This window comes from Anoplolepis gracilipes, chromosome 2 (genome assembly GCF_047496725.1).
Source record: "Anoplolepis gracilipes chromosome 2, ASM4749672v1, whole genome shotgun sequence".
Lineage (NCBI taxonomy): Eukaryota > Metazoa > Arthropoda > Insecta > Hymenoptera > Formicidae > Anoplolepis > Anoplolepis gracilipes.
In genome coordinates, this window is record NC_132971.1 from 20,554,411 (window position 1) to 20,568,729 (window position 14,319).

The window sequence follows — 14,319 nt, forward strand, 5'->3', positions numbered from 1 at the left end:
TCTTACATATACACATATGACGCCCGTCAAGACATAAATCTTCGACTAGCCTGAACATGCTCGAGGTTACTCGAAGGAGGAAAAAGAAGAAGGGGGCCAGGTCGGAAGGGTACGTTTGACAGATGATACTTGTCGATATCGCGTCTCCGTTAAACGCCATCACATCCCCCTATTTCCACCATATCCGTCTTTAATTTGCATATAAAGTAAATCTCTTGGCAAGCCCGTTTTACGTTGGGTTCTTTGCTTTATGGACGTAAAGGAGAATAGTTGAAGGTGCAGCGAACGGTGGTAGGTCCGCGACCGCGATTTTCGATCGACCTGCCCGTTTACCTTGTCGGGAAGATGTATACTGTTCGGTTTTTTTTAGAGATTCGCGTATCTAAGACGCTCTTCGTGTAATATCGAATCATGCACCGTTCGAATATTTATAATTGTATAACATTATTAATAGTACGAGAATTAAATAATAATTTATAACACACCTAATACAAAATTGCGACTTGGATAATATTGTTAATTAATTATCTTGAAAATTAACTTTTTTTTTTTTTTTTTTGTTATAAAACGATTATTGGTACGAGATATAATATTGTTCTATCTATAAGAGGATATTTTTGACAGCTTGTACCTGACTTTGTTCTCGACGCCGACGTATCGGTTGTAGGTGCTTCATAACAATTTCCAATTGTCCCTATGCTCATTTCGCCTGTCAAGAAGACTTACGACTCGCGACACAATACTCTCTCACCAATAATAGGAGCCTTTCCTTTCGTCTCGTTTCTTCTCCTTTCCATGTGTATCGCGTCTATATTTTAACGTATTCAAACTCCCGTCAAGGCGGTATAATCCGGAAAGTTCTTAGTCTTGCCGATCTACAGCACTCGAGGGAATAATTTCATGCACTTGACATTACGCTTCTCCTTTTTTCTCTCTCTTTGTTCCTCTCTTCTTCCATCTTCCTCTTGCGACAGTCTTCTCGACTTTACCTATCCCTCGTCCCCCCCCCCCCCTCCCCTCCCCTCCCTTCTCCAACCATCCCTGCTTCTGAGAGCCGAAGAAGAGGGAAGGCTACGATAAAGCACTCGACATTATAGTCTTTCCTTTCCTTGTAACGTTACAATTCTTTATTTCCTTGCGCTTTTATCTCCGAGACAGCGGCGCGATGATAAATTGTTAAATTATAACAATATTTTATAAAAATGTGATTTGTATTTGAATCGCGTGCATATTTTTATCTGAAATCGTCAAAACTAATAGAAGCGCGTGACGAGTCCGGGTCGACAGCAAGTTTACAAGCCGCAAAAAAATCCATAAGTTTTGATAGGTAGTAAATAAAATATTAGCCGCTGCTGTGTAGGAAGCGGAGGAGATAAGTTTCGGCGCCGGGATACACAGCGAGTCCGAGTTGCTGTCGAGGGTGTTGGCCATCTCAGAGCCAGCGGCTCCCTAGGGACCTCCGATCGTTAATCGCCCGAACGATTCCCTTTCGCGTCACGTACGGGAATGGCCCGTGGAATCAGCGTAAAAATACAAATTTAATATCAGCCGTTGTGGGAGGGAGGGGGGTGGAAACGAGAGAGGCTGTCCGGTCTACGACACGGACTACGCTTGTAGTCTGTGTCGTCACCAAAAATTCTCTCTTGCTACGCGAACAAGAGTTCATCAATCGCGCACTTTTTGATTCTCTATTTGTATAACAGTAGCTATTTAATAAATACTATTTCAAGATATGTTTTCGAACAAGATTTTTTGCATTTTTTTTCATCGTTTCAATAATACATATACAGTTATACTTGTACAAATAATTTCGTGGAATTTCACGTTTTTTTTTTTTTTTTTTTTTTCGTTCTTGTGGCTTTTCCGGATTTTACGTCAGCAGATAAATAAGTCGATTTTTTTGCGGTTTAAGCGAGATATTTTACATCTTGTTGCATAATATATTATATATATGTACATATGTACATATGTTTCGCGAATGTAACCGGAAATAAGAAGTTGCTTGCAGTTTTCTCGCGCGTGATTGGTCTTTCGGACCAGCGTGGATTCCGTCTCGACTCACTTCGTACCTACTATCTGTTATACAAGAGAAAGAGAGAGAGAGAGAGAGAGAGAGAGAGAGAGAGAATATACCGACTTATATATAGGTTAGGTTGAAGGTTGCTACTTGGTATGCGGATCGCGCTTTTCATTACCGGAGGCTCGTTCCCTCCGTCTCTCCACCGTTGCAAACAGCCTAAACCTACCCTTTCTTCCACACAGCCACCCTTCTTCTCTCTCTTTCTCTCGGCTGTCTGTCTACTATTCGACCGCTACCACTGGCATTCTCGCCAGTATTCGCGCCATGCTGTCGCTCTTTCATAGTACAAACGTATCTGATCCAAGACGCATATTTCTCTTGCGAAAATATATAGTGATTTATTCTTTATTCATTTATACGTGAGAAAATGGGAGAGGGAAAATCGTGCCGATAAAAAAATTCGAACAGATCTCGGAACCTTGTACGTTCGCAGTGGTTATCGTGAAAATCGTATATGCAAATCTTTCGAAACGTTGGCTGACGTATCGCGATCAATTTAGCATCTAACCGTCTCTCTGCGTTATTCTCGCCTTTCCACCTTACACCCTCGTCTCTTTTTACCTTCTCCCTCTCTCTTCTCTTTCCATTCTCTATATAATCGTCTTATACGCTTTTCGATGCCCTCCGGTGATGCGCAAGAGTGGATTATACAATATTCGATATCGTGTCCTCTCCCGGGTATACCCGCACTTATCGGAATCTCGCGATCCGTCGTACCTTGCCGTTTCATTGTAAAATCTGCCTGTAAGATTCCTTTTTAAGATTTACTACTTTTACGATTGATACAGCTAAATGTTGCGCTAATTAGTTAGAAACTGCACTTTTCATACATTAATACCCGTATTCATAGTCCTTCCTTATCTTAAGGGTAGAGGAAACCTCCGTGAAGGATTTCTTGAATATCCGGCCTCCTTATTTCATAGATGGATCTCGAGTCTTTCTTCTAAAAGGAAAGACTATTTTAAGGATTTTTATTAGTGATTTTTATAACAGCACCGTTTTATGGTATCCGCAACTAATTTCAACTGTATGCAAACTTTCTTGAATTTAATGATTATTTAAATAATAATTAATAATATTAATAATAATTAATAATTAATTTAATAATTTAATATATATTAATCTACATTTTCATTCTGAAATCCCTCGTCAGAATCATTTAAAAATTCGTTGATCCGTCATATATGAATAGAAGGATTGAAAACTTTCAATTTGAATAACGCCACAAATTGAAATGTGACAGCTACACTAACAGACGACAGCTAACTTTTTTAAAGATATATTTTGCGCAGATATTATCTGCTAAAAAAAAGTCGAATCTCTTCCTTAAGGAAGCTCGTAGTAACCTTTCTTGAAATAAGGGAGCCAATAAGATTCCTTATTTGGTCAAGGAAGGTTTATGAAACGTGGAATGAGGAACAAGAAATCCTTATTCCTCAAGGAAGGACTATGAATACGAGTATAGATCTTATTATTTAATATTTGTTGAACAAAGATTGTTAACTATCCGCGCTTCGTGATTGTCATGTTTCAGAATGACGCGGTGCTGAATGACACGACGACGGAGGAGGTGCACTGCGTAAAATTTGCCGTTACTTCGGCGAGCAATCTTACGCAGGAGGGCGGATCCCTCTCCGACAGCGGCATCTCCGACGGAAGCGGAAGCGAGCAGGAGCTGAGCAAGCGCGAGCACAGGTTAGCGAATCTTCGCAGAATAACGCGTAGCTTAGAGGCACAACTGGCGCCGGGTAACAAGGCCCTGGTCGAACTGCGGAAGAGGATCGAGGACGCGGAGAGCGAGCTGCGCGATTTGCAAAAGCAGTGCCGGGAGCTCATTGTACGCACGGCTGCGGCGAGCATGGACGCGCGTGCCACCAAGCGAACGGCAGCCAACCAGATTCATTATCCTGTTGAGTAAGTAGTAACAACTGTTGTCGTCGATTTTTATCGATTTTTATCATACATATCTCGGATGCAACGTTGGACCGTTATAAGAAAAGCGCTCGGTTGTTTTCCTTTACGACGAGCCACAAAGGAACTTGTTTACTTTGCAACAACTTTCCCTTCGAGTTTGAACACTGAAAGTGTCGGTCAGATATTTAGAAAAAGGCTCTGGGAGACCGAAAGATCTTTCTTATGATGATCCGATATCATACCTCCAAATTTTATCCAACAAGATTATTATTTTATAAAGATTACGCGTGAAAACATAAACGATATTATTCTAAGGATCGAATAATTAATATTGCATTATTGTATGAGACGACAATCGAATCGAATCGGATAAACGAGTATGCCCGCCAAAATTTATTGAAGTATTTGAGAATGAGACTTCGCGCGGGATTAAGAAACGCCTTCTTCTCGCTCGCATTCCATTTGCATAACGTCGAAATGGGAAGTGAAGAATGAAGGCGACTATTTAGATGTGGGGACGCGCGAGGTCGTTGGTCCATAGCGCCAGACATTAGGCGGCTACTCATTTGAATATAAGAACTTTGCCGAGCAAGAGACTGTGCATCTCGTCTCTTATGATTATGCACATCTTAAAATATAAAAAAAAAAATTTAGACGATAAAATGAATTGCAGTTTTCTTCATAAGCTACGCCATTTTCCGTAATTTTTTGCATTCCTCCGGACTTCTAATACTCGGCAATATTATTATACCAGAAAAATACGCGTTATATCGTAGCGATCATCAATGTTGATTAAAAAACGATAATGGTTATAATTCAAATGATTCGAAAGTGAATTAAATAACGCACTGTTCCACCGCGCAGAAACTCAGTGGAGAGCATGGAGTTTTTTTTTTTTTTATCACTTCTCTCATTCGACAAATACAATCTTATGCGTTGTTCGTCAACTCAATTACTTGAGATTCCAATTATCACTACGGCGCGTATCTTATTTAACTTTGTTTTAAGGATGTTTTTATAGCCCCGTTCAATCACCGCTCGGTGGTGGTGATAATAGGTTTAGTTTTCACGGGCGTGAAGCATCTGCCACACCAAGTCGTAAAAAAAAAAAAAAAAAAAAAAAAAATACAAATAAAACGATATAAAAACCCTGCACCATTTTCTGCAATCGATGGTTTTCACCACGTTTTGTTTCTTCTTTTTCATCTGCCTCCACATCGTAAAGTGTAAACAGTTAGATTTTAACGGCAACGGAATGTTTTAAGCTATTCGTCTTGCTGTCTGCAAATTAAAGCGCAGATGGAGCGAACATTCGCAGAAAAGTTAAATAATCGTGCACTTATGTGTAATCTTAATGGAGAAGCAGGATAACACTAGCTATATAATTGCAAGCGCAATCTCGCAACTTCCAAGTTACGTGCATCTCCAAATTGATTTTCCGGCCAACTTTGCTATTACCGGTTTACTCGTATTATCATGACCCGTGGGACGGCATAAATTAATTTCTCGCAGTTGCGAGCAAACTCGTTCAAGTTTCTCCTCTAAAGTAGTCGACTATACGTCTGACTAGCGGATTAACATATTATTCAACGAAACAAGATTTATATCAAAGTGTCATACGTGTTAAATAAAATTATTATTTGAAATTAAAAAATTCGAAGGAAAAAGAAGGAAAAAAGTAAGACAACAAAGTAAGTACGATGTATATTATAACATATAAAAAAAGCGTGGAAAAATACCGTATCATATAAATAATAAAATAAAATAATAAAATGTTAATAAAAATAAATAATAATTTAAATTATTACAAAATAATCCAAATAGGACTTTGAGAAAATAAAATTCATGACAAGAAAACAAGTAAGTTATAATATAAATAAAAAATGTACAAAATATAATATGTAATTATATCATAATATATTATAATATAATGTAATATATAAAAGAATGCGAAAAAGTACGTTATGATATAAATGAAAATATAATAAAATAATAGTTGATTAATAAGGATTTAAAAAATAAACTAAAAATAATTCAAATAAAAGCAAGACAGCAAAATGTATCACTATCATGTACTTTGTAGCGTTAAACGTCCAAGTTTTTATCGGTTTGGTTATCCAAATATTCTTTTTGTTTCGTTATTTTCTAGCAAGCGCAAAAAAGCATCCGATTATGATGCCGACACAGCCAAGAGCGACGCGGAATCGATGCCAATCACAAAGAGCAACGTTGACATCGCCAAAGGCGACAACTCCGACAACGAGCCGAATTCTCGGAGCTGGATCTGGCGAATCCTCAAGTGTTCACAATGCTGCTGTTTCGCCCTTATCTGCCTGCAGGTCGTCCTCGTCTGCGTCGAATACTTCTTGAAGCCAAACTGTTGCGAGACTACGCTATCTACGCTGTTGTCCCCGACCTGGTCCCGCGATCCCAAGGGGCCGCCGCCCGTGTGAAGAAATATACGGCAGGTATATGCGCGTAATATACGTGCAATCGAAAAAATATCGACACCAAGAATCTATGATTTTTTTTGGTGAAAATGTATAATATTATATCCGCGTTCCGATACACGCGCGGCAACGTTAATTGGAACAATTAAGTCCGCGGTGTAAAGTTGTTCGCGATTTTTTTCGCGAGCGACGTTAGCGACGTATTATTAGGTTGTTTTAATTCTGAATGCCTGAATTCGGTGACGCATTCGAGAGGCAATACATGTTCATGCATCAGCATGCTAAACGACTGATTACTCCACTGCCTTGCGTATATCTTGGTTTTTATTTCACTATCGAATTATATATCGCGAAATTTTATCGACATAAAAAATCATAATCTCTGGCCACGAGTTATCATGATATGTATAATTTATTAAAAATATTCAATCGAGCTACATAATGTAGGAAAAGGAAGAGTACATTTCATATTCTGAGTTTGAATCAATGCTACGTTTCTATTTTTATGCGTGGAAAAAGTATAATAGTTTCTTTGCGATTAAGCAACTGATTAAATTTGCACGAAGATAATGTGGCCACGAATCTCTCGAACGTCATAATTGAAAATGTTCATATCCAGATATGTTGCTTCTCGAAGATATGTATTTTAGTATCTGTCAAGAACAAGCCGACATAAGTACATGCATTACGATATCGGTACAATTTTTTCTCTCTTCTTTCGTCGCTCTGAACTGTGTGAGTCAGCAGCTTATGTTATTGTTGAAGTATAAATATTTATTTATATATGTATATATATACAGATCATATATTATATATTATTCTTCGAAGAATAATATTTAGTTTTCTTGTTGAAGAAGAGGTAAGATCGACAGCGTAATATGGACTTCATACAGTTTTGAAAGGAAGTTCATTTACATTGAATTTAATCGGGGAATGATACTTGGATTCCAGATTAAGCTTCCTATTTGTTTCAAGCAAGTTCTCCCGTATTACCGCTTTTAGTGGTTTCCGTTTTTGTGACAACGAATTTTAACATCTTTTTTTATTCGATATATGTATATCACAAGAACTATACGAGATATTTAACCCTTACGATACACACTACATTTAAGTGCCTCATCCATACACACATGGGTATTTCAAATCCGATCGTTCTTTCATTTATTTAAATTAATTCAAAAAAATCTGTAAAAATTCGTTAAAATACTTTCAAGTTTCTGGAACAAATATCCATTATTCATTTTGGAAAAAAATAAGATGTAATATAATTTAATCACTCTAAACATTAACCACAAGTTGAGTAAATGAGTGATTTGATTTAAAAAAATTATAACTTTTTACAATCAATATACATATACAAAAATCACTCTAAGGTTTTTAGACCTTAAATTAATTTAGAATAAAAATAGAATACTTAAAACTGATTTTTATCAATTTTTCTTCACTTTAAACGAAAAAGGCACACTGCATAAACACATGGGTCATTGGAGTCCAGTTCAAATTTGAACTCGGTGCCCGTATACGCAGAGAAACTGAAGGCCGCCGTCGCCGCGCCGCGCCGCGCAGAGATTTCCCCCACTACAAACTTTTTTTAGGCGGCGATAAGAAGCGGGTCGCGCTTAGAAGTTTTAAAAAATTTCAATAGATAGAAATCGATCGAACACGAATGACCTATATGTGTATCGTAAGGGTTAATTTCAAAGAGGTTGCTATATTAGATGCTATTAATTTTCGGAAAACAGCATAAAATTTTTTTTTGAGACCCATGCATGATAATTGATATACATACACTGATTTCAGATAGAAAATATATTCTATTCCGACATATAAAATATTTCTATTTCATGCATTGTGAATAATAAATATAGCACATTAATAATTTGGATGCATGCGCATATAGTATGTACAGTTTAGCATCTATTGCATACGTGTATAGCATTCCTGAAAAATTTTGCATCTTTCGTCTATTATTTAATTTTGTTTTATTTCGATGTGAATAATAATAATGTCCAATTTATACTGATGATAATCTTAACGTCATATACATATAATCGAACGGTACTTCATAATCATGTATTTGGTTTAGCATGATTAAAAATTTTAAATTGTGATAAATTTTAGTCATTTTCTCACATATTCACAGAGCTTTTCACGAGAGAAACATACGTACGCGTCGTTTAAAATTATGAACGCGATTCATTAATGTAAGATTATCATGAGCTTTTAATTGTAAAAAAAGATTATCGATTTTTTTTATTTTCACGAATGTGTCTTTGATATTTGAAGGCACTTGGGTTGCGAGTAAAATGGTGTCTAGTGTAAATAGATTGAAAAAGAAATAATTTTGTGCGTGTGCTAAGAGACGAAAAAATAATTTTCGCGACAAGAGAAATAATTTTTACAAAACATTATTCAAAAAAGTTATTGAGAGAATTTTTGATACTGAATGATGTGTAGGAGGATGTAATTTGTGGAGATCTATTTTGTAAAGTCTTTTTGAGAGAGGGAATATGAGTAAAAGAGCGAATGGTTCGGTTTATACATGTCTGTATGCCAAAAATAACCATTCTGAATTTGTGCTCATACATACGTGATACGAAGAAAGGAGAAATGCCTTATGGCCAATTTTATTGCAAGCTTACAATTTACACGATGCTTACTATGTAAGCGTATTACGTAACGATCCCGATCTATGCCTATGCAGATCTTGAGATCCTCATAAGAGAGGAGATTACCTTCGGTAAGTCCATCTTGGTATTTTGCGGACTACATAGAGATAGCGAACACAATCGATGTAAAATAAAACAATGGCAACTACGTAAAGTAATAGTGAATTGATATTGTGCGTGGATTAAAATTTTTGAACAACACCATGATACGAAAGAAATAATATCGAAGCTGTATTTCTTTTTTTAAATAAAATTACATGCATTTGCTAAATATCAAATCACCGTTACTTTGTTAGCTTTGTGAATATTTATTATTGCCGACAAAAGGAAAGATCTAGCATATCGAGTGCTATTGTGGTCGCTAATAATTTTTCTTATGTTACGTGAATATCCCCGTGTGCTGCGAATAATGAATATTCGTTGAGCAGAGTTTTATGGTTGTTTGAGAAATCGAAGTAGTCACAGTCATTATTATGCTTCGACTTGATTTGATAGAGAGTTGCTATTAACTAGAGATATTGTACTATTCAATATCGATATCTCTTCGACGAGAAATTCACACAGCATTATATATAATAAGCCGAGTGTGTCTTTCATATTCTTTCGATGCAAACATCGCGTCAATGATATAGGAGCTTTATATACTTTATTTTAAAGTATAACACGTACTCTTTGAGAGACGCGTTGAAGAAAGAGAGTTGGCAGGATAATAAAAGGACAGCACTTTTGTACATCCCTCTTATCATGTCGCAATAAATCGCAAATAACAGCGATTATCTCGAATAACGAGCGTTAGATGAATCGCGAAATACATATTTATGTGAGGGAAGTTAGATACGCGAGAAGAAGAATGTGTTGATCCGAATGTTTTTGTTTTTAACCAATGTAACGACGCGTGTAAGATGAATTTTCAAGAGAAACTCATAGGTTTTTTTAATTGTATAATGAAAGTGGAGATATAGTCTTCTTTCGATTATAGTCTTCTATCTTGACTATCGTCTTCGTTATAATAGACGTTGATTTTTATCAAGACTGTAATTTAATACAAATACAGTTTCGTGATGTTCTAACGAAACTATATTAAACAAAGTTCTTTTTTCATTCTTGAACATCACAGTCGAAAGTCTAGTTAGAGAGACCAGCAATCTGCGAGATAGTTCCTGTGGCCTAATTTGTACGGGAATATATCTTAGTTCCGCCATTTCTTACGAATCTTGATTGATAATTTAGCGGCGCGAGAGAGTAATTGAATTTTCGACTGACGTGAGATCATCTGATTATTTTTTCAGACATAATATCCACGTAAAAAAGCTACTCTCCTTTTTTAGCAATAAAACCAACTTGGAACATGCATATGAAGAACAAATCGAACGCTATCAAGCGTAAGAGAATTTATTGGATAATTATAATTATCCAGTAATAAAGTACACAAACGTACTTATGAGAGAGAGTCGTCGTAAGAACGAATGACTATCACTAGTTGTCTCTTGTTAGAAGAGACTAACGACTGATGTTTAATGGCATCGAATGCTTTTATAAGCTATATTAATGTAACAATACAGTCGTCTCCCATTATCACACAACGAAATTGCTCGAAAAAGAAAAGACTCTGACTTGACCAAAATAAGACTCGATAATCAAGTATAAGTTTGCACTTTAAAAGTATTACGATTTAATAGAAGACATAACATTTATTACGACTGTAGTATTATAAAGTAATTAAATATCTCACATTTTTTCTTTATATGCAATGTGTATTACTTAAAATGTTATTTCAGTATCTTTCATATTGTTGCAATATAATGAAAATTAAATCATATTAAGAGAAAATATTTTTTTTTTCGAGCAGAGCATAAGAAAATAATAAAGATTTAATTTAGAAAATTAAATTAAATTAAAGCGGTTTCGATTGTAACAACACATACACAATAATTGTTTAGATAACGAATTTTAAACATATTTCATTCGTGAACACGACACGATTTTATCTGCCTTATTATACACATGAAATATAATAATATGTATAAAGTACCTGAAAAATCAAAACGTTACTTATATTATTATCTATTCTGTTATTTTACATGCACGCGGTTGAAGGAATACTTGATAATATTGTAACGATCGCATCAAGCTTATCATTGAATACGCAATCTATATTCATCTATATTAAATAATGGGTTATATTAGGTGTACTTTGCATGTGCCTTTTTTATTATTATCAAAGGGAGCCGTATATAGTTATTGCGATGCTCCGTAAAAAAAGAATTAAAGATAAAAAAATATTCAGTTTGATAAGTGCGAACAATGTATTACGATATTCAGTATTTTCGACGACCATCGTTTAACTCACAGAGATCATTGTGATACTGTAAATTGGTAATAATACATTTTCAAAATATTTTTGTGTTTTATTGGAATTTTAAAAACATAATCTTTTATACATTAATCAAAATAACAAAGAAATTGTTAGAAACTTTTTTTATAAATTAATTAAAATTATTAAATAATAATAATAATAATAATAATAAAAATTTTAGCAGTTGCATATCATAAATTTTCTCCAGGAGATTAAACGACGATCTTGAAAACCGCTAAGGTTAATGATAATATTAGCGAAAATATTAGCGATAGTTTAATAAAATAGATACGTATGTGTGTAGCAACGCTTCTACTTGAGATACGAGTGAGACATAATTTTTAATAATCTTTTCAACTAGAATCGAAAAAAAAAAAAAAAAAACAGGGTATAAAGAAAATATAAAGAGAGTTTAATAGTATTTAGATATCATGTTTAAAGCTCAAATAGAAGCGATGCAAATTTATTATAAGGTTATTATAATTATTCATATTTTATAAACTATCTCATAATTAACTTACTAATTTCTCCTTTTGAAGATTTCATTAATTTACTATCAATTTTGTGAGCAAAATTTAACAATTAACAATTTTACTTGATTAAAAACTTCATTAAACGTTAACAATAATATTATCACACTAAAATTGTCTCGGTTTTAAAATATAACATACAGTATTTTCTCTTCATTTCTTTTATGAAGATTTTTTATTTAAAACTTTTTTAAGACTTTTGATATTTGACACTGTCAAATATCATTCACGCAAAAGTGGAACGCGTTACTTTATACACATGTATACAATTACACACACACATATACACAATTATCAAAAATTAAAATCATTTTCACTTCAACATAGACTGCTACATTTATATAGATCTCGATACAATCGTAAAATTGTTTTGCTCAGCCTACCATGCAATTATCTGGCGGAGCACTCACCTACTTTCGGATTTCTATTATACTTTTGTTACAATTTATCATATCAACGAATCACTGTACGATTGTAAAGTATTATGTCAAGTAGTATCCAAACATATTACTGATAATCTATTTCAAGTATTATATACTACACATAATTTAGACATTTCGAATAAATTTTGGATTTTTCTTCATAGGTGTCTTTCTTTATATTCCACACCCTCCAATCCTACACCAAAGATGCCGATGGACGAGGAGGACTGTTATTATGCATTTATATATAATAAGAAGCGCATTTTGTGCGAATGTTCGAAAATAATACATGTCGCCAGTCCTGACAACAATTTGCGATATTGCGGCGTATTGCCGAAAGTTCAATGATACGACGCAGCGCCAAGTATATCCGCAATAATAATGCGCCTGCAATTGATACAGAGGTACGATGATTGCCGTGTTCCTACGTCCGTTTGCGGCGGCCTTAGTGAAGTCAGCCTCGAGGTAGGGATATTAGAGGTTAAAGGGCACATTCACTATGTTATTACGACTCACACCTGTACCCACAGGTAGGCCAGCGCGAAACAATTTTTCTGCTTAAGAGAATCTACTTAATGGCATCACGACGTTCACTCTCCCGCGTTCTTTCTCTTCACAACAATAAAAAAGTCAAAGTTGTAAATAAATTATTCGTGCCGCTCAAAAGAACGAATGTTCGCGGACGAATATATTCGATTTATATTAATAATTTATAGTAATATCAAGTAAAATAATATAAATTATGATGGCATTTTATTTAATATTATTAATATTATTAATCGTGTCATTTTTTAATAATAAATTGATAATATTATTGGAGCAAATATTGGAGCAACGATTTTTTCTTAGAACAGGGCACAAGAAAATAATAAAGATTCAATTTAGATCAAATTAAATCGCGGTTTCGATTGTAATACATATAGACAATAATTGTTTAGGTAATGAATTTTAAACATATTTCATTCATGAACACGACACGATTTTATCTGCCTTATACACATGAAATATAATAATATGTACAAAGTACCTGACAAATCAAAACGTTACTTACACATATATTATTATCTATTCTGTTATTTTACATGCACGCAGTTGAAGGTACACACTTGATAATATTGTAACGATCGTTATTAATTAATTTAAATTTATTGCTAATAATATTATCAATTTATTTTGTAAAAAATGGACCAAATATTTTTCACATAAATAAGAAAAGATTATATTTTTGAGGAGAAGAAAGGAAATATTTTGGATTTTATTATTACGATATATGCTCTACGCACAATAATAATTCTTAGCGTTGATGCGAATATTGTTTAATTGGCAAATTCGAGCTGTAGCTTTAACCATTTCACGAACCCTAAACGACAAACCGAGCGAGGACTGAATTATTTTTTACGGAAAAGAGCAAATGGGCCGCATCGTACTGCCGTTCTATGACTCCTACGGGGTTTATCCGTCCCTTCTTACTTTCGTTTGTTTCCTCTCTATCGTCTTGCACCCAGCCCTTCAACTCGGCTTACTTAAGCAAGGCGAGGTAGCTTCTCCACCCACCAGCCAGAGTCACCTTGGCTGGCAAGGGTTGAGAGGCTGGGCGAGCTGTAAATTACCAAGAGGGCATTTTGATTAAATTTTTTATAGTAGTAGACCGGTTACAACTTGAGGGGTTGACGTAACTCCAGCTGATTTAATGTATACGTTACAGGCGTCGCTTTTATTTACCATTCGCGCGGCGAATCCCTGATTAGAAGTAATAATTTCGAAACCCTCTAAGAAGAGTAACACAATTGTCGTGCGATAATTTGTCGACGGTCGAGAATTAAAAAAACAGCGACAGACAGAGAAAATGTATTAAATTCTTTTTCTTAATCAGTTATTATTACAGTGATAATATATTT

The 14,319-nt window shown here is 34.8% G+C and overlaps 1 protein-coding gene across 1 annotated transcript in view; it reads left to right on the forward strand.

Moving 5' to 3' along the window:
* The window catches only part of LOC140662841 (uncharacterized), a 45,466-nt gene extending 32,884 nt beyond the window's left edge, over positions 1–12,582 (forward strand). Inside the window, exons 20-21 of the mRNA XM_072886495.1 lie at positions 3,615–3,994; positions 6,144–12,582. Of these exons, the coding sequence (XP_072742596.1) occupies positions 3,615–3,994; positions 6,144–6,447 (684 nt within the window). The 3' untranslated portion in view covers positions 6,448–12,582. The remainder of the gene's footprint in view (positions 1–3,614; positions 3,995–6,143) is intronic.
* Positions 12,583–14,319: the final 1,737 nt, after the last annotated feature.